Source organism: Rhinatrema bivittatum, chromosome 11 (genome assembly GCF_901001135.1).
Source record: "Rhinatrema bivittatum chromosome 11, aRhiBiv1.1, whole genome shotgun sequence".
In the NCBI taxonomy this organism is placed as follows: domain Eukaryota; kingdom Metazoa; phylum Chordata; class Amphibia; order Gymnophiona; family Rhinatrematidae; genus Rhinatrema; species Rhinatrema bivittatum.
This window is the reverse complement of record NC_042625.1, coordinates 1,727,259-1,748,578: the sequence shown is the minus strand read 5'-3', so window position 1 is coordinate 1,748,578 and position 21,320 is coordinate 1,727,259. Positions and strand designations below refer to the sequence as shown.

The 21,320-nt window shown below is 49.5% G+C and overlaps 1 protein-coding gene across 6 annotated transcripts in view; it reads right to left on the bottom strand.

Moving 5' to 3' along the window:
• The window catches only part of NF2 (neurofibromin 2), a 221,335-nt gene that overhangs the window by 173,282 nt on the left and 26,733 nt on the right, over positions 1-21,320 (bottom strand). For all 6 annotated transcript variants that reach the window (XR_003859163.1, XM_029619386.1, XM_029619384.1 and 3 more), the window contains exon 9: positions 14,160-14,294. Coding sequence is in view for 5 of the 6 variants with exons in the window: in XM_029619386.1 (XP_029475246.1) it covers positions 14,160-14,294 (135 nt within the window). In the remaining variant the exon portion in view is untranslated. The remainder of the gene's footprint in view (positions 1-14,159; positions 14,295-21,320) is intronic.

The window sequence follows — 21,320 nt, the reverse complement described above, 5'->3', positions numbered from 1 at the left end:
GTATGGGGATGTGATTATAGGCCTCCGTTAAATCCAATGAGACCAGAAATTCTCCCAGATGAACTACCGTTATCACTGTTCACAGCGTCTCCATACGAAAACGCAGAACCTGCAGCACTGCATTGACTCTCTGCAGATTGAGAATGAGCCGAAAGATAATTTCCTTCTTGGGAACCACAAAGTAAGTAGAGTACATCCCTTGACCTTGCTCCTTTTCCGGCACCGGAACAATCGCACCTAACCTCTGAAGCTGAAGCAATGTATCCAGTACCACCTCTCGCTTGCTTAAGGATATGCAATGAGATTCCATGAAGGCTTCCCTGACAGGGTGAGAAAATTCTAACATACAGCCATCTCTTATCACCTCTAGAACCCACTGGTCTGAGGTGAGCAAAGTCCATGCCTCTGTAAAATGTCAGGTGTCCCCTGACCGCTTCCTTTGGAGAGTGGACCAATTTGACTTCATTGCGAGGACTTATGACCTCCGGTATCCTGATTGGAACCTTTTCTGGAAGGTCTTTGAGAACCCCGAAAGAACCAATGCCTTCCCAATCCTTGCTTCTGCAAATTCACCAAAAGTACTCTTGTTGGGATGTAAATGTCTCACATCCCAGAAATGAGAACGAACAAGAAAGGTTTCCCCGACACTCTTCTTATCCTCTGGCAATTTGTTTCCCTTTGACTCCCCCAACTCCTTCATTAACTGCTCCAGGTCATCTCCCAATAGCAGCTTTCCTTTAAAAGGGAAGATTGCAGAGCTGAGACTTGGACCACACATTCACTAACCAATTCCACAGCAGAAATCGTGCTGATCCCGCTGATACCATACTCCTGGATCAAATCATATAGCGCGTTGGCAACATATACAACTCCAGCTGCCTGCTTAGAATCACCAGATAAACACCCAGCTTTCTGCTGGGCTTTCTGCACTCAGTGCAAGCAGGCTACCACAGATCACTGCTCGAAGGCTTAAGACAGAGACCTCAAACATCTTCAAATAAACTTCCAGTTTCTGGTCCTGAGCATCCTTTAGCACTGCTGACCCCATACCGGGATGGTTGTCTTCTTGGTGACCGCCAACACTGAAGCATCTACCACCTTGGGCAGCACCAAAAGCTGTAAAATATCCTTGGTTAAAGGATAACACTTTGCCATCATCCTGGCTACTTTAAGAACAGCTTCCGGAGCATTCCACTCCCAGTTAATCAGCTTCTTAACATTCTTGGGGAACAGAAAAACCTTTGGGGAACATCGAAGGCTATCCAGAACTGATCTACTCCATTATCAGATTCCTCCTGCAGCACCTTAAGCCCCAGTTCCTCCAAGACATGGGGAATATTGGGTCTCAACTCTTCCTTGCAGAACAGCCAGACCACACACGGGTCATTCTCCTCCTCAACTGGTATCTTCTCTGGGTTTGACAATCACCAATACTGCCTTAGATCATCTCCAGGATCAACACCTGCCAGATCTTCACATGGATCATCCTGCAAATCCTCTGAATCATCCAAATCCCCATATCCAGTAGGATGACTAAGACCTAACTGGTGGAGTAGTCCCCCAAACTCTTGGCTGGGGATCCTTTAGACCTTTTTGAATTTTGCTGCAACTTTTGACTCAGAAGCCGTTTACCACTGCACCTTTTCTGGTCAAATAGGTCTTGTGCAGGAGTAAAACAAATTTGTGGAGAATTCCTCCACAATCTGGCGCCTCCAGGACTTCCTCCTCTTGATCCTCAACCCTGCACTGCCAGAGACAAAGTGGGAGGGGAATCTCGAGGCTCATGAAAAGGCACCTGCTTCCTGCCATGTGCAGCCCGCCTGCCTGTCGCAGCAAATCCTCTCCTGGAGGCCTCTGTGACAGGACCCTGGGATTGGGGAGAACTTCTGTCAGCTGCCAGCCCCAAGGAGGGTCCCTCCCCCCGTGGCACAATCAGAACAAAATGCAGCCAAATTAAACAGAGCGGCTGCCGCCACAGGCCCGACAAATTTTGGCACGCTCTGAAATTGGCGCCATTAGGGAGCACAGATGGCTCAGTCTGCCTGCTATTCCAAACTTACAAATGCTGCAGCACGGGTCACCTCAGTAACTGCCCCGAAATCAACATAGCACCGCTCACCAACTTCTTCAATCCCTTGAGCAGCAGCCTGCAATGCCAGCAGGACCTATGCTGCAAAACTTCCTTTTTTTTTTCTTAAAGACACAGACAAAAAAAAAAAAAAACCCCAGAATAAAAGATTTACTTCCTGTGCTGGTATCTGACTGAAGACTTGGGGAAGAAGATCTCAGGGGAAGGAGGAACCAGGACCCCTGGCTTTCTGACCCCTGGATGCTGTGGGCTAAAGCCAAACAAGGATTGCCAACCCCCTGCTCGCCCTGAAAGATGGCCCACGAAAGAACCTAACACCTCTAATCTTTTCCTTCAGGCAGATGCAATAAGACGTGCAGGAGAGCCGGTGCGCCGAGTTGAGCGCCCCCTCTCCCAATGCGCATCCAAGCACCTCTTCTGGGCACACGATTTTGTATTCAAATTAGGTGCGCACTAATAAGGAGGCGCTAGGGACACTAGCGCGTCCCTAGTGCTTCCTTATTAGCGTAAGCAGCAGCTATCAGTGGGTCCAACTGACGCTTAATTTTACCAGCGTGTTTTCAAACCCGCTGATAACCACGGGTTCGGAAAACGGACGCTGGCAAAATTGAGTGTCCATTTTCATACCCGCTGACTGGTGGGCAGATTGGGGGTTTTTTGTATTTTTGGTGCCTCCGACTTAATATCGCTATGATATTAAATTTGGAGGGTGTACAGAAAAGCATTTTTTTCTGCTTTTCTGTACACTTTTCACGGTACTTTCCCGGTGCTTTCAAGGCCAGGTGTTAATTTCTGAGAGTAAAATGTGTGGCTTGGCCACACATTTTACTTTCAGTTATTCCCCCAGAACACTAATAGGCTCACCAACAGTATGAGGGGTAATAATAGCGTGTTCAAAACGCGTGGCTAAACAGGGGCTAAATGGTGTGCTCGGCTAATGTCTTCTCCTTCTCTAGTCTTTTTTTGGCTAGATAGCAGGTTTGCACCTCTACCATCTACTGGAGACAGAGAAATATTGAGGGACTACAGATGGAACCTTCAGTTAAGTAGTAGTGTCTGAAAAGCTTTCCGTTCTCTGCCTACATCTGCTATTAGGGATGCAAAACCCACTTGTCTGGACTGATTTGGGGTAGGAACAGGAAGCATCAATACAGGTAATCCATAGACTCAAAGCAAAGCAAAAGGAGTCAGAACAAACTTTTGGGCCAATGAGGTTGGAAGGGCTTGCTCAGAGTAGAGAGAAGGGAAAGCGCAGTTGCTTACCTTTAACAGGTGTTCTCCTAGGATAGCAGGATGTTAGTCCTCCCAAGTGGGTGACATGAGATGGAGCCCGGCACGGAAAACTTTTGTCAAAGTTTCTAGCTTTGACTAGCACACTGAGCATGCCCAGCATGCTGCTATCCGCGTGAGGTCCCCCTTCAGTCTCGTACCAAAGAAAAAATACGAGCGAAAAACAAACCGGAAGGAGAACCCAACTCTGTGGGGTGGCGAGCGGGATTCCTGAGGACTAACATCCTGCTATCCTAGGAGAATACCTGTTACAGATAAGCAACTGTGTTTTCTCCCAGGACAAGCAGGATGGTAGTCCTCACAAGTGGTCGAGTACCAAACTCCAGACTGTCTCCGTGAGACCAACAGTTACCGAACAAGGTACCAACAGGCACAACAACTGCAATGCTGTTGGTCGGCAGGGGACAGACTGGCTTCCACCAGGGTTACTAAGCTGGAAGAGTTGGGTTCAGGTCTGGAATAGATTGCGCAGGATGGATTGACCAAAGGCACTGTTCCCATCCTTATCCAAGCAGTAATGAGCCGCAAACGTGTGAAGAGAACTCCATTGGCTGGCCCGGCAAATCTCAACAACGGGGACTGATCACAGATGAGTGTCAGACGTTGCCATGGCCCGCACAGAGTGAGCTTTAACCCTGCCGGCCAGCGGAAGGCCTGCTTGTGCATAGCAGAAGGTGCTGCAATCTGCCATCCAGTTGGATTAAGTCTGCTTACCCACCACCACCACTCCCAACCTGTTGGTGTCCAAGGACACAGAGCTGAGTGGACTGTCTGACTGGCTGTGCGATCTAAATAGAATGCCAGGGCCCTCTTGCAGTCCAGAGAGTGAAGAACCCGTTCCCCTGGGTGGGAATGAGACCTGGGAAAGAAGGTGGGTAAAAGAATGGTCTGATTGAGGTGTAAATCAGTCACAACCTTAGGCAGAAACTTAGGGTGTGACCGCAAGACCACATGATCGTGAAAGAACCAAGGTGAGGACTTCACGTCACAAAACGCAGTGGCTCAAAAGGAGGCCGCATGAACCACACCAGGACAATGTTAAGGTCTCAGGCCGCAATAGGAGGTCGAAGAGGAGGCTTCAGCTGGAGCAGACCCCTCATAAAGCGACCTACTAAAGGCTGTACCAATATGGGTGTGCCAGCGACGCCTCGATGATACACACTCACAGTGCTGAGATGGACCCTGACTGAGCTGCTTTGAAGCCCAGACTCGGAAAAGTGCCACAGGTAGTCCAACAGCTAGGGAAGGGAGCATAAGAATGGATCCAAACCCTGCCCCACACAGTAGACAGAGAATCTTCTCCATTTCGAGCTATAGGACTTTCTGGTGGAAGGTTTCCTCAAAGCTACAAGCACCTGAGAGACGCTGTCCGAGAGGGCCAAGGGCTGAAAGACTAGGTGCTGAACATCCAAGCCCTCAGGGCCCTTGCTCAAAGTTTTGGATGGCGCAGGGTGCCCTGGTTCTGCGTGATCAGATTGGGCACAGTCCCCAACCGGATGGGGGGGCCTGATCGACAGGTCCTGCAGTAGAGGGAACCAAGCCTGTCGGGGCCAAACGGGCACCACGAGGATCATGGTCCCTCTGTCCTGTTAATTTCAGCAGGGTCTTCAAGAGGAGCGGGAGAGGGGGGTATGTGTACAGCAGACCTCTTCCCCAGAGGAGGGGGAAGGCGTTGCAGGGGAGATGCCCGCCCCCGACAACAGGGAATAGTACCTAAGAACATAAGAAAATGCCATACTGGGTCAGACCAAGGGTCCATCAAGCCCAGCATCCTGTTTCCAACAGTGGCCAATCCAGGCCATAAGAACCTGGCAAGTACCCCAAAACTAAGTCTATTCCATGTTACCATTGCTAATGGCAGTGGCTATTCTCTAAGTGAACTTAATAGCAGGTAATGGACTTCTCCTCCAAGAACTGATCCAATCCTTTTTTAAACACAGCTATACTAACTGCACTAACCACATCCTCTGGCAACAAATTCCAGAGTTTAATTGTGCATTGAGTAAAAAAGAACTTTCTCCGATTAGTTTTAAATGTGCCCCATGCTAACTTCATGGAGTGCCCCCTAGTCTTTCTACTATCCGAAAGAGTAAATAACCGATTCACATCTACCCGTTCTAGACCTCTCATGATTTTAAACACCTCTATCATATCCCCCCTCAGTCGTCTCTTCTCCAAGCTGAAAAGTCCTAACCTCTTTAGTCTTTCCTCATCACCTTGTGATCGTGTGGGCAGGCGAAGAGGTCGACCTCTGGTGGACCCCGACAAAACAGTTCGGTCACTACCTCTGGGATGGCCATGCGCCAACAGCAATCGGTGACGATGCTTACAGGATCTCCTATGGTGCTCAGCCCGGTCTTTCCCTGGTGCCGAAGAGATAGAGGATCCTGATGTTTGAGACAACAGTAAGATAGGAAAATTAGTTCTTACCTGCTAATTTTCGTTCCTGTAGTACCACGGATCAGCCCAAACTCCTGGGTTTTACCTCCCCTCCAGCAGGCAGAGACAGAGAAGTTTTGGTGGACTCTGTCGTATACCCCTGAGGTGCCACTTAGAGTCTGTCAGTATTCCACTGTACCCAAGCAGAACGATAATAAAACCACAACTTTACCTGAACAACCTCCCCCCCCCAAAGAGCAGAAATAATGAAAAACATGTAACTGACGAAAAAACGAAACTATGCCCTGGAATCCTTACCCTGAAAAGGGGGCATTATGTAACTTACAGCAAACAATTGGCTAACCACCGGCTGAGCGGACTCTCCCTGGGTGGGACTCTGGGCTGATCCGTGGTACTACAGGAACGAAAATTAGCAGGTAAGAACCAATTTTCCTTTCCCTGTACGTACCCGGATCAGCCCAGATGCCTGGGATGTACCCAAGCTTCCCTAACCAGGGTGGGACTGCAAGAGTCCCGCTTGGAGGACACTAGCTCCGAATGAACCGGGCTCTGGTGCCCGGACATAGTCGATAATGTCTCGTGAAAGTACGTGTAGATTTCCAGGTAGCTGCCCTACAAATCTCTTGTGGCGCCACCTGTTGACATTCAGCCCACGAAGTCGATTGCGAGCACATTGAATGAGCCTTAAGCCCAACCGGAATTGGACAACCCTATACAAGGTATGCCGAAACAATAGCCTCCTTCAGCCAACGTGCGATAGTGGCCTTGAAAGCTTTATGACCCCTTCTGGGTCCACTTCATAGGACGAACAGATGGTCCGAAAGACGAAAACTGTTCATGACCTCCAGGTAATGCAACACCCTCTTTACATCCAGCTGCCGCAAATCTCCGGCCTCTGGTGTAGAGGAGTCCAGACCCACGAAGGAAGGAAGCTCCACTGACTGATTCAAATGAAAAGCAGAGACCACTTTCGGGAGAAAGGAGGGAACCATTCTCAATGAAACACCTGCTTCAGAAATCCTTAAGAAAGGCTCTCTTCAAGATAAAGCCTGGAGTTCTGAAATACTAACCAAATTAAGTTTCCATGAAGGATAGGGATTCCGGACTGGAGGGCGCAAGTTTTTAACCCCTTTCAGAAACCGAGCCACATCTGGATGCGAAGCTAGCGTAACACCCTGTACTTTACCTCGAAAACAACCTAACGCCACCACCTAAACTTGCAGGAAATTAAAGGCCAAACCCTTAGAAAATCCCGCCTGCAGAAATTCCAGAACCTCCGGAATTGAGGCCCTGGAAGGACGAACTTTACGATCCAAACACCAGGATTTGAACACTCCCCAAACTCTAACGCAGGCTCTGGAGGTAGAAGTTTTACGGGAGTGCAAGAGCGTGGTGATAACCGCTGGCTCGTTTTCAACCTCTGCCTTTCAAAAGCCATGCCGCTAGACAGAAGCGATCTACCTCGACGAAACAGACAGGGCCCTGATGCAGATGATTCGAAGACGGACGAAACCTCAGCGGACCGTCAACTGCTAGACAGGAGATCTGCAAACCATGGTCACCGTGGCCACTCCAGAGCCACTAGAATCACCTTGCCCGGATGAACTTCGATTCGGCGCAGCACTTTTCCGACCAACAGCCACTGCGGAAAGACGTACAACAGAATGTCCCTTGGCCAGGGCATCTACTCCTTCCGCTCCTAGTTCTCGTCGCCAACTGAAAAATCAAGGAGCCTTGGCATTGCGGTACTTCGCCATGAGATCCATGGAGGGCATGGTCCAATGCTTGCACAGAAGATGAAAAGCCTCAGAGAGTTCCCACTCCCCCAGATCCAACTGGTGCAGACTGAGAAAATCGGCCTGCACATTGTCCAGCCCGGCGATGTGAGAGGCTGCAATCTTGTAAAGATGTTGCTCTGCCCAGGCAATCAACAGCCGTGCTTCCGCTGCCACTGGACGGCTCCTGGTTCCTCCCTGACGATTGATGTAAGCCACAGTTGTGGCATTGTTGGACAGTATCCTCGCCAACCGCCTCTCTACTAAAGGTAGAAGGGCTTGTAACGCCAACCGCACCGCCCTGGTCTCCAAATGATGGATCAACCAGGAGGATTCCATCTTTGTCCATTGACCTTGCACCACCGATCCCAGACATACTGCTCCCCATCCAGAGAGGCTGGCGTCGGTAGTAACCACTATCCATGTGGGAATCTCCAAGTCCACTCCTCGATGCAAGTGTTCTGGACAAAGCCACCAGTGGAGACTGGAACGTGCCGAGCCCTTCAGCGGTATGCGAAGTTGAAACTGCTGGGAAAGGACTCCAGCGGGAGAGCAATGCTGATTGAAGAGGACACATATGCGCAAACGCCCACGGGACCAGCTCGAGTGTGGAAGCCATCGACCTCAGAACCTGTAAGTAATCCCAGGCCCTGGGTCGAAGCATGGACCTGAATAACTCCACCTGGGTAACCAACTTGGATAGCCTCTCTTCTGTAAGAAAAACCTTGCCCAAGACTGATTTGATCCTGGCACCCAGAAACTCCAACGACTGGGAAGGAACCAGATGGCTCGTCTGGATTGACCACCCAGCCTAATGAGGTCAGCCTCTGCAGTACCCTCTGGACCGCCGCTTTGCATAGGTCTTCCAACTTTGTGCGAATCAGCCAATCGTCCAGGTAGGGATGCACCAGTATGCCCTCCCATCGCAGAGCCGCTGCCACTACTACCATCACCTTGGTGAAAAACCTGGGTGCCGTCGCTAGGCCGAACGGAAGTGTGCAAAATTGAAAATGTCGTCCAAGGACCGCAAATTGTAGATATTTCTAATGATCTGGACAGATGGGTATGTGCAAGTAAGCATCCATCAGGTCCAACGACACTAGAAACTCTCCCTTGTGCACGGATGTTATCACCGAGCGCAGAGTTTCCATCCGAAAACGAGGCATCTTCAATGTCTGATTGACCTTCAAGTCGAGAATGGGGAGAAATGTGCCCTCCTTTTTCGGCACAATGAAACAGATGGAGTAACGCCCGCACCTGAGTTCTCCTGTAGGAACCGGAACGATGGCGCCCAGATCTTGTAAGCGCTGCAGAGTCTCTTGTACCGCTTGCCGCTTTTGATAAGAGCATGGAGAAACCATGTAGCGGTCGTAGATCGGACGTGCAAAATCTAAAGCGTAGCCGTGTTTGATTATGCTTAGGACCCACTAATCCGATGTTCCGGTGGCCCACTCCTCCAGGAATAAGGACAGCCTGCCCCCAATTCTTGGAACAGAGGAGTGAACCGGCCGCACTTCATTGCGAGGACTTGGGGCCCCCATGAGACTGGGTGGCTCCTTCCCTGGAAGGCCGCTGGCCCCAAAAGGAGTGGTTCCACGAATTTTGGCGGCCTTGCCCCTGACGAAAAGACAAACCGGTGGACCTGGAGGAGCGAAAACGTCGATTCCCCCGAAACCTTGCCCACTGAGGAAAGGAACCTCCCGTCCTGGGCCTGTCCTCCAGCAGCTTATGGACCTTGCTCTCCCCCAGCGACTTTATCATATATTCCAACTGCTGCCCGAAAAGCAGTCTCCCTTTGAAGGGTAGAGAACCCAAATGCACTTTAGAGGAAACATTGGCCGACCAATTCCGCAACCATAAGAGCCGGCAGGCTGACACCATCATCCTCCCAGAGGCCCTCAAAAGATCATAAAGCACATCTGCACTGTAAGCCACTGCGGCCTCCAACCATCTGGCCTGCTGTGCCTGGGCATCTGAAAGAGCTACGGTTGCCTGCAAATCCTGGACCCAGCGGAGACTGGCCCACTGCACGAAAGTGCTGCATATGGCGGCCCGGACATCGAAAGCTGACACCTCGAAAAATCTTATTTATTTATTTATTTAAAGACTTTTATATACCGAAGATCATGTACTGGTACATATCGCTTCGGTTTACATATAACCAGATTGTTAATTACCATGGATATGGTGTACATAGAACAAAGATTAATAACCAGAAATCAATAAACAGTAAACATGATGCATAGAAACAAACAGTAAACATGCATATAACAATAAATAATAATAATAATAAAGAATAAATAAGAGGTAAACAGTAGGTGTAACTGTGTGGAAATAGAGAACTATTTAAACTGGTGGAATTGGATAAAAACTCGAACGTAGGATGTTAGGAGTAATATGTGATTACAAGTATTAGGTGAGAAAAGTACAGTTTCAATGTGGGCCTTTCAGGAAAGCAAAATACTTTAAGTGAAGGCTTCCGTAAAGAGCCATGTTTTCAATTTTTTCTTGAATGTCCGCAGGCAGGGTTCTAGGCGGAGGTCTGATGGTAGATTGTTCCAGTGCGTGGGACCGGCTATAGAGAAGGCACGTTTCTTCATTGAAGACTTGGCTGGTGGTACATAAAGGGTGCCAAGATACATTTGTCTAATGGGTCTGGAGGCTGTATGAACTTGTAGAGGGCGATTTAATTTGAGTGCTGTTTGTGAGTGGATGGTTTTGTGTATAATAGCACTTTGTAGAGGATCCTGAACTTAATGGGGAGCCAGTGTAGGCTCTTAAGTATAGGGGTGATGTGTTCGGATCTGCTGGTGTTGGTCAGGATCCTGGCTGCGGAGTTTTGTATCATTTGTAGTGGCTTTGTAGTAACTGCAGGAAGGCCGATAAGGATGGAATTGCAGTAATCAATTTTCGAGAAGAGGATAGCTTGGAGAACCGTACGGAAGTCCTGTAGATGGAGCTGGACCTCCAACTTGCAGTCCTGCAAGTCCTTCAAGGTCATGGCTCAGTCACTGGGATGGTAGACTTCGTCACTGCTGAGACAGCAGCATCCACCTTCGGCGCCCTGAGGAGATCCAGCGCGTCCTCTGGAAGCGGGTACAAATTATCCATAGCCCGACTTACCTTCAAACCCAGATCAGGAGTGTACCACTCCCTAAACAAGAGATCAGACACCGACAAATGAAATGGTAAAGACCGCGGAGTCCCACCATTACCGGATCCATAGCACCAAACCAGGAATCTTCCTGAGGGACCTCAATTTTCAGTTCCTCCAGGATGACTGGGATAAGGGGTCCCAATTAGTCCTTCTGGAACAAGCGAACCACCTTGGGGTCATCACCCTCCACCGGAGGCGAGCCCACGTGCTTGGTCGGTTGGGGCTGGGTATTCTGATCCCCCTCTGGACCCTTATCAGGAGCCTGTGGCGAAGACTCCCCCTCATCTGACTAAGAGTTGCTGTCCCCCGGACAGACCAAGGACCGAAGCGGATGCTTCTCCTTAGGCGCTCCGCTTTCCTTCGGCGCCTGAACCTGCTTCCGGGCTGAAGAGGACCCCTCCCCAGGTCCTGATGACGCGGTTGCCTTGCGCACTGCCTTGGACCCGAGACTTAAGAGCCTTACGAGCCTTGAAAGCCTTGTGCATTAATAGCACACAATTGGAGGTGAATGACGAAGATGACCCCTCGGAGTAGTCCCCTGCGACGTCCCCTTCGAATCCTCCGCAGCTCCAGCCAAGCCGGTTCCCCCAGGAGTACTAGGCTGTGGAGACAACGGGGGAGGGGAGAGCCCTCCCCCCATAGCAGCTCTCTCCTGCTCTCTAAAAGTTCTTAAAATGGCCTCAGTTCCCGCGCTGTGCAAGAACGGATCCGGGGCCTGCCGTGGCAAAACTGGGACCCCAGCCCCCTGATGCGATCACAAGCCACTGTCCCCCAAGGACCCTTTTCTCCCTGACAAATACCCTGTGCAAATGCCGGCACGGGAGAGCTGCGTGCGCTACCGCACGCGGTATGAGCAGCGTCCTAAATTTAGACCGTTGGGAGAGAAGAGCAGCGAAAACAAAGCAACTAAACGACTGGGAGCTGTCCGCTGTCTGAAGCGGATCGGTCGCTACACACCTGCGGAGAGAAGGCTAGGCTGGCAGAGCAGGAGAAATTAAAGAAACAGTACCCTTTTTTTTTTTTTAAACCTATGAAAGGTCTTACTGAGGGTGAGAGACCCAGACCCCATGGTATCACCCCTCAGTGGGCAGTTACAGGGTTCTCAACCCTCTGCTCCGAAGCCTCTATTACCAGGGGGGATGGCCCCACCAGGACCTGACAACCCCCCAGGAGGCTGAAAAAGGGGAATCCTAGCCTGAAGACTAAAAAACTATCCTTCTTGGCTCTTTTTCTTACAATAAGGACTATCAGACTATTAAACCAAAAATCCTAAATCACGACACAAGGTACCAGACTAAAGGAGAGCAACTCTTCCACCTGCTGGAGACAGAGAAATACTGACAGACTCTAGGTGGCACCTCAGGGGTATACGACAGAGTCCACAAAAACTTCTCTGTCTCTGCCTGCTGGAAAGGAGATAAAACCCAGGAGTCTGGGCTAATCCGGGTACGTACAGGGAACATGGAGGATAGATCACCATCCCCGCAAACTTTTAAGGAAGTGGAGAGAGGAGTAGAGAGGGGAAGTGTATCGAGGGGCTCCCCATGACCTCTGGGTGTCAATGAATCCGACACTAGAATGGATGGAGCAGACTTGGAAGAACCAAAAAGATTCTCCATCTTAACAAGCGCATGACAGCCCTTGGGGGTCATCTGAAAACACAGGCGACACCCCTGGACATCATGCGAGGCCCCCAGGCAGAGGATACAGACCTCACACGGATTAGTGATGGACATGGTCCGAAGGCATTTGGGGGCACCAGCGAAAACCAGACACCATGAAAATTACCTGGCATGCAGGTCGATAACTGGTGGTCACCGAAGATGAAAAAGTTGGGAATTGACCGCAAAGAAGCGAACAAAAACGGCAACTTTACCTAAGATGTCAAGAAGGCACTGACCGCGAAGGGGGACCAGACGATGCAAAACTAGAATCAACACATTTAGTACAAAAAAAAAAGTAGAGCTCCACGAAGGCAACTGCACCGCGAAAAAGAAGAGGCTGAAGAGGGACCTAGCATGGATGTACGGATATCAGCATGGTGGGCATGCTCAGTGTGCTGGTCAAAGCTTCTAGAAACTTTGACAAAAGTTTTCCGTGCCGGGCTCCATCTGATGATGTCGCCCACTTTAAGGACAACCATTTAGATTCTTTTTAGATTTTTATATTCTGCTTTTCGCACTGTTTTCAGCACTTCAAAGCAGATTACATTCAGGTACTGTAGGTATTTCCCTATCCCCAGAGGGCTTACAATCTAACAGGCTGATTCAGTAAAAACACGGGAGAGCGGACGAATGCCCACTCGCCGGTGCGCGCGATACAGTATGCAAAAGAGGTGGTGCAGTAGAATCGGACAAAAGGAGGCGCTAGGGACACTAGCGCATCCATAGCGCCTCCTTTTAGCCCGGAGCGGCAGCTGTTAGCGGGTTTGACAACCGACGCTCAATTTTGCTGGCGTCCGTTCTTGAGCCCGCTGACAGCCACGGGCTCGGAAACCGGACGCCGGCAAAATTGAGTGTCCGGTTTTCGGCCTGACAGCCGCGGGCCGAATTCCAATTTTTTTTTTAATTTTTTTTTTACTCTTAGGGACCTCCGACTTAATATCGCCATGATATTAAGTCGGAGGGTGCTGGAAGTCGGAGGGTACTTTCTGAAAGAAAAATGTGCAGCTTGGCTGCACATTTTACTTACTGTATCCCGCGCGCATACCTAATAGGGCCATCAACATGCATGTTGAGGGCACTATTAGGTGCCGCGGGTTGGATGCGCGTTTTCCTCCCCTTACTGAATAAGGAGTAAGGGAAAACACGCGTCCAAGAGCAGGCTGTATTGGCCTGGAAGTTTGTACCTGAGGCAACGGAGGGTAAAGTGACTTGCCCAAGGTCACAAGGAGTGACAGTGAGACTCAAGCACTGGTCTCCTGGTTCATAGCCTGCTGCTCTAACCACTAGGCTACTCCTCCATTCCTACCATCCTGCTTGTCCTAGAAGAACTATAGCCCAAAGAGAGCATGAACGCAAAAGGGGAAAAAAAAAAAAATCAAACATAGAGAAGAATGTAAAGAAGGGAAAAAGCAGAGTTCAGCAATCCAAGCACAGGTATACTTGCCAAATACTGAAAGCACAAGTATTGTCCTCCAAAACCTTTTGGAAAGAAATAGTGAAAGGGAACCTATTAAAAAATACCATAAATAAAAAAAAAAGGTGAGTAGAGGAAGGGGATGGAGAACTAATAAGGAGGATGATAGCGCATGAGAGGCCAAGGATGTGAGACATAGGTAGAAGAGGGATGAGACAGGAAGAAAAAAACAAAATGAGAAGACAGAGAGGAAAGGTGAGGGGATGTGGACTGGTTTAAATTTTTTTTTTTTTTTAAGAACTAAGCCATTCTGTATCCTTTCTTGTAAGGACAGATTGGAGCATCCTGGGAGTTACACAGCTTTATTCACCTCTTTGTCACTATATGAGATGTTGCGGATTTCATTCCAGGGAAAGGAAATTTTGGGAGTCAGTCTGTTATCAGGGTCGTATATATGGAGCCCAAGAGCATCCACTCCAAGTAGCAGTTCTGTTCCCTTCTTATTCTGTGTGAGTCAAAAGGAAGAAAAATGAGAGATTACTTGATTGAATTTTGTTGGTAATCTCCAGCTGTAAAGAATCTGACCTCAGCTATGCTACTATAATATAATTTAACAAAAAAGGCAATTAATAATATTTATCACATATACCATAAGCCAAACAAAGAAGTGATATAACAACTCATATATAAATCACTTTTATTCATACAAAAATAAAAATGTATAAGATACAAATTATATACAAGAACTGTACCCACCTAATATCTATAAAACTACACACCAAACACCATAAAAAAAAACAACAAGTTAAAAAAAAAACAAAAAAAAAACTTCTCCCAAAATGTTGCGCTATACAAAGCTTCTTCAGAGGAGTCCACGATATTCTTAAATCACAGATTAAGTCTGGGTTCTTGTATATTTCAATCTTAAAAGCATAAAAACCTCTGTTCTCTGTCAGAAATGCTGATCCGTTTTCCCAAAAATTGTAATTCACATATACATAGGCCTATCTTTCCAAATCTACACACCAAAAAAGTATATAAAACAAAAAAAATTATACAGAAAAACATTTCAAACAAAATTAAATCAAAAAGAACACAAACCTTAAGAAGCAATGTGTTACATATATACACATAAGCAGATGGAGACAGTCTATGTTTTCAGAGAAAAGAAAATTATTCCTTACCTGCTAATTTTCGTTCCTGTAGTACCACAGATCAGTCCAGAAGATGGGTTATGTCCCCCCTTCCAGCAGATGGAGTCAGAGCAAAAACAGAAAGGACACCCACTTATAAGCAGGTGCACTCTCTGTGTCCCCTCAGTATAGAGTATATCAAAGCAAGAAAGAATGTAGTGGATAGATCAAGATATTCAACAACAAAACTGGTAACCTGGAACAAGTAACTAAACATCCAGAAACATCAACTTGCAAAAAGAATGATCAGAACTCTGCTGAACAGTACTGAATAACCTGAGCTTAGTAATCGAGCCGCTAGTCACGCCAACACTCGGAACCCCAGTAGATTCTTAACTTTAGGGTGGGTGTCTGGACTGATCCGTGGTACTACAGGAACGAAAATTAGCAGGTAAGGAATAATTTTCTTTTCCCTGTACATACCAGGATCAGTCCAGACCATGGGATGTACCAAAGCTTCCCTTACACAGGGTGGGCCCCTGATAGCCCGGCTCGAATTACTCAAGCACCAAAAGAGCCAAATACCGGCACCTGGAGATTCAGCCGGTAATGACGTGCAAAACAACTTCCAAGTAGCCGCACGACATATCTCCTGTGGAGAAGCCGAACGACTTTCTGCCCAAGACGCCATTTCAGCCTGGAGTGATTGAGCTCTATTACCCTCCAGAGGAGAACTGCCTGCGCCGATGTAGGCCGAGGTGATAGCTTCTTTTAACCACCGAGTGATGGTGGTTTTTGTCGCCTTGTGTCCCCTCTTAGGGCCGTGCCATAAAGCAAACTGATAGTCCGAGAGGTGGAAATCATTCTTCGCCTCCAGGTATCGAATGAGGACCCGTTTGACATTGAGGCGCCTAAGCTCCCTGGAATCCTCATCCAAGAAGGAGGGAAGCTCCACCGACTGATTCAAATGGAAAGTCGACACGACCTTAGGTAGAAAGGATGGCACTGTGGTCAGCGAGACTCCTGTCTGTGAAACGAAGATAAGGCTCCCGACAAGATAAGGCTTGAATCTCCGAAATCCTCCTGGCAGAGGAAATGGACACTAAAAACACCGTCTTGAGTGTGAGATCCTTCAGAGATGCTCTCTTCAAAGGTTCGCAAGGTGGTCCGGCAAGGATCCGAAGAACCAGATTCAAATCCCACGACGGCGCAACTGTATGCACTTGGTGGCTTGAAGTGTTTCACTCCCTTCAGAAAACGGACTATGTCCGGGTGGGACGAGAGAAGGGCACCTTGTAGGCGAGGAATCAGAGCTCCAACATCCGGGAGTTTGGACTTGTCCTGTGAGACCTCCTGGTCTGACTGATCCGGACTGTCCATCGGTGGGAAGTCCTGCTCGCGATAAGGTTGTGAGGGTCCAGGAACCGGATCCGCAGGAGCCGCCACTGCAGCAGCAGGCGCAGCAGCCGCCGCAGGTGCAGCCACCACAGGAACCACAGGAACCGCAGGGCCTGGACGGGAAGCCGTTTGCATCTGTACGAAGGCATGAATCCCCTTAAAAAGATCCACCCAGGAAATTGAACCAGCCTCTAATCGCCGGGGTACAAGCTCCCCCCAGGATTCCTGATTGGTCGAGACTGCCCCCTAACTCCGGGGTAGCCCCTGGGGAACTGTCCACAAATCGTGGTTGAGACCGGTCCTGGCCCGAGGGTCGCACGGCCCCCCTCACATTGGGCACACAGAGAATCTGGCTCATCACTGCGCGTGGCCCTAAGGTGGCATGCAGAGCAGAGGGCAAGGGCTGAAATGCCTGAAGCAGGCGGCGCCGTCGCTGAAGACTCTGCAGTGTTCTGATCCATTGAACAATATGCGCTGAATGCGACAGGCGCTCAATAAAAGGATGCGGCTGTAACCGGCACTTAATACAACAGGCGCCCAATAATAATATGCGGTAGCAAGAGGCGCGTAATACAACAGGCGCTCAATAATAATATGTGGCAGCAATAGGCGCTTAATACAACAGGCGCTCAGTAAGACAATGCGGCAGCAATAGGCGCTTAATACAACCGGCGCACAGCAATAGGCGGCCAAGAAACCAGCTCAATGGTATGCAATAGGCACTCAGCAATATGCAGTTAGCAATATACACTCAATGGCCTTCAATAGGCTTTCAGCAATAAGCGGTTAGTCATATACGCTCAATTTGCATTCAACAGGCTTTCAGTAATAAGCGGTCTGCAATATACGCTCAATTTGCAGTCAATAGGCTTTCAGCAGTAAGCGGTCAGCAATATACGCACAATTGGCATTGAATAGGCTTTCAGTAATAAGCGGTCAGCAATATACGCTCAATTTGCATTCAATAGGCTTTCAGCAATAAGCAGTCAGCAATATACGCACAATTGGCATTCAATAGGTTTTCAGTAATAAGCGGTCAGCAATATACGCACAATTGGCATTCAATAGGCTTTCAACAATAAGCGGTTAGCCATATACGCTCAAATTGCATGCAATAGGCTCTCAGCAATATGCGGCTAGCGATATACACTCAGTGGCATTCAATAGGCGTTCAGCAATTCACCGAAACAAAGCCATATACGCCTAAGGAGGAAGAAAGCCGCGCCTATTACGGGCGCGGAGTACCTGAGCAAGGCCCCACAATGGCGTCCTCCACGGCGTGCCACGCCGCCGATCCTCTGCGCTTCGGAGACCCGTAGGAAGAGATGTACTCCTTACCAGCTTCGGCGCTTCCCGGCTGGAACACAGGCGGTCTCCGGCTGCGGGGGAAGGGACCACCTCACCGCCGCAATTGAGGATATGCACCCGCTACCTCGTCCACGTCCACGCCTCGTATGCCTCACCCGAACTTCGCCCGGGGGCTGTGTCACTGCCGCGCTTCGGCAGGACCGAGGACTTCCACCGCCGGGGGAGCACGGCAATCACCCCGGGAGCTCAACTGGGGGAGGAACCCTTGGGTATCTACCGCAGGAGCGCGGGGCTCTAAAGTCGAATAGACAGGAAAAACAAAGTAGAATCTAGAATGATAAGAAAAGAGAAAAATTAAAGTAGTCTTGGAAAGCACGCTCAACTAGCGTGCAGGCACTCCAAACTGCTTTGGAGACGGAAATTACTGAATAGCCACGCTTCCCGTGGGGATATATACACCCCCGTGCTGACGTCAGATCAGTCTCCAACTGCTAGCACGCGGATACTATCCCATTTGTTCTGAGTCCATCTGGCTACACGCCAGGAAATTAGTGTTTTGGTAGTAGCCAGATACTTGTAGCCTGGATTGGCCACTGTTTGAAACAGGATGCTGGACTTGATGGACCTTTGGTCTGACCCAGTATGGCTGGTTCTTATGTTTGCAGATCAAAGGCACCGGACTCTTCTAAATCTTATGCTAAATTTATGGCAGGACTATCTTATGTTCTTGTCGACTAAAGCCCACAATGACATTCTAGCGATGTGTTAACCAGACTGGGACAATGGCCTTGGAGTGAGAAGAAGATCTGTATTCCTTGTAACAGATATCACTGTTCGGGTGCAATGGGAGGAGAAGGATCAGGGGTAAATTGTTGGCGCACTGCTTGTAATTTCTACATGTTTGGTCTAGGTTTCTGTTAAAACTGAAATAAAATTAAAAAAAAAAAAAAAAGACAGGATACGTTCAGCTGTTGATACCACATCTCCTCACTGCTCCTCCACCTCGCACTCCTTCCTGCCCTTCCAATCTCTCCATACACACAAGATGCAGAAAGACCAGAGATAGGAAAATTATGTTCTTACCTGATAATTTTCGTTCCTGTAGTACCAAGGATCAGTCCAGACTGCTGGGTTATGCCTCCCCTCCAGCAGATGGAGTCAGAGAGAAAACTGAAAGCAGTCGGCCGGTGGCGGACGAAGCGTCGCTGTTGATGGCCTGGTGTGCCACCTGCCATCCTTCAGTATAAAGTATAACAAAGCAGAAGAAAGCCAAAACAATCCTCCGCCAACTTAACCACGAATAAACCATGGCAACTGTCTAGATCAAATAGTTAAACTCTCACATGCCAAAAACTGGCGAACATTAACAGAACTTCAAAAAGGCACCACCCTCTAAAATCAAAGAAAAGGGATTGGTACCTACCGTGCTGAATATATTGAAAAAGAACTGGCTAGTGGAGCAGACTCTCTGGATAGACAATAACGGGCGGGCTTCTGGACTGATCCTTGGTACTACAGGAACGAAAATTATCAGGTAAGAACATAATTTTCCTTTCCCTGTACGTACCAGGATCAGTCCAGACTGCTGGGATGTACCCAAGCCCCCTTAATTGGGGTGGGACCCAGAGAGTCCAGCTCGAATGACACTGCTGCCAAAGGAATCAGCTGATGTGCCGCCAACATCAAGCCGATAATGACGAGCGAAGGTATGCAATGATTTCCACGTGGCTGCTCTGCAAATCTCCTGGCTAGAAACCAAACGACTTTCTGCCCAGGAAGTCGCCTGAGAACGCAAAGAGTGTGCCTTGAGCCCCTCAGGAACAGACTTACCACAGCCAATATATGTGGATGCGATCGAACTCTTCAGCCAACGAGCAATAGTTGCCTTGGATGCCTGTAGGCCCTTTCTGGGCCCCTGCCATAGGACAGACAAGTGATCCGACCTTCTGAATGCATTAGTTACCTCCAAATACCGCATGAGCACTCGCCGCACATCTAGACGCCTCAAATCGGAATCGTGCGAAGACTTTAGGTCCGACTCTGAGAACGAAGGTAATTCTACGGTCTGATTAAGGTGAAAAGCCGACACCACCTTTGGTAAGAAAGACGGGACCGTACGTAGCGACACGCCGGCACTGGAAATCCGTAAAAACGGATCCCTGCACGAAAGCGCCTGGAGTTCCGACACCCGACGGGCTGACGCAATTGCCACTAGGAACACGGTTTTGAGCGTGAGATCCTTTAGCGATGCCCTCCTGAGGGGCTCAAAGGGGGCCTTGACGAGACCTTTGAGCACCAAATTCAAATTCCAGGAAGGACAAGGGGGTCGAAATGGTGGACGCAAGTTCCGAACGCCCCGCAAAAAACGAGCCACATCTGGGTGGACAGCGAGCGAGTACCCGTCCACCATGCCCCTCAAACAGCCCAGGGCCGCCACCTGAACCCTCAGAGAACTGTAAGCTAACCCTTTTTTTTAAGCCCGTCTGCAAGAACGTAAGGATATCCCCTACCGAGGCCTTTCGCGGCGGGATTTTTGATGCAGAGCACCAGGAGTCAAACACCTTCCACACTCTGGCGTAGGCTAGCGTAGTGGAGGGTCTGCGCGCCCGAAGGAGCGTGGAAATGACCGGTTCTGAGTATCCTTTCCTCCTCAACTGCCGCCTCTCATAAGCCAAGCCGCCAGACAGAAGCGGTGCGCCTGATCGAAAAATACGGGTCCCTGCCGAAGCAGGTGGTGAAGATGACCCAATCTGAGAGGACCTTCCTGTGCCAGGTTGATGAGATCCACAAACCACGGTCTCCTTGGCCACTCCGGAGCCACTAGAATCACTGGGCCTCGATGGGATTCTATGCGTCTTAACACCTTTCCTATTAGGGGCCACGGGGGAAACACATAGAGGAGGATGTGCCGAGGCCATGGAAGCACCAGGGCATCCACCCCTTCCGACCCGTGCTCTCGCCGTCGACTGAAGAAACGCGCCGCCTGCGCATTCTGCCGAGTCGCAATCAGGTCCAGATGCGGAGTTCCCCATCGTCGGGTGATGAGGCCCATCGCCTCGGCTGAGAGCTCCCACTCTCCGGGATCCAAGTATTGACGACTGAGATAATCCGCTTGTACGTTGTCGACGCCCGCTATGTGGGTAGCCACTATGCGGGATAGGTGACGTTTCGCCCAGGCCATCAACAGCGACGCTTCGTCCGCCACCGGCCGACTTCTTGTGCCGCCCTGACGATTGATATACGCTACCGTGGTTGTGTTGTCTGATAGAACTCGCACCGCCCGACCTCGAACCAACGGAAGAAGGTGGCGTAAGGCGAGACGTACCGCTCTGGTCTCCAGACGGTTGATGGACCAAGCTGCCTGAAGAGGGGTCCACAGGCCTTGCACCGCGCTGGACTGACAAACCGCTCCCCAGCCTGTCAAACTGGCATCCGTCATCACTACGATCCACGGGGGCGGCTCTAGGTCCACCCCCTGCAATAAATTGTTTGGGATCAACCACCAAGCCAAACTGGACCGAGCTGGCTCCAACAGCGGCAATTGGACACCGTAATCCTCCGATTTCTGGTCCCAGCGGGAGAGGAGAGCTCGCTGTAAAGGACGCATATGAGCAAAGGCCCACGGCACCATTTCCAGAGTAGAAACCATGGGGTAGATTTTCAAACACGGCGCGTTCGTGTACTTTTGCTGG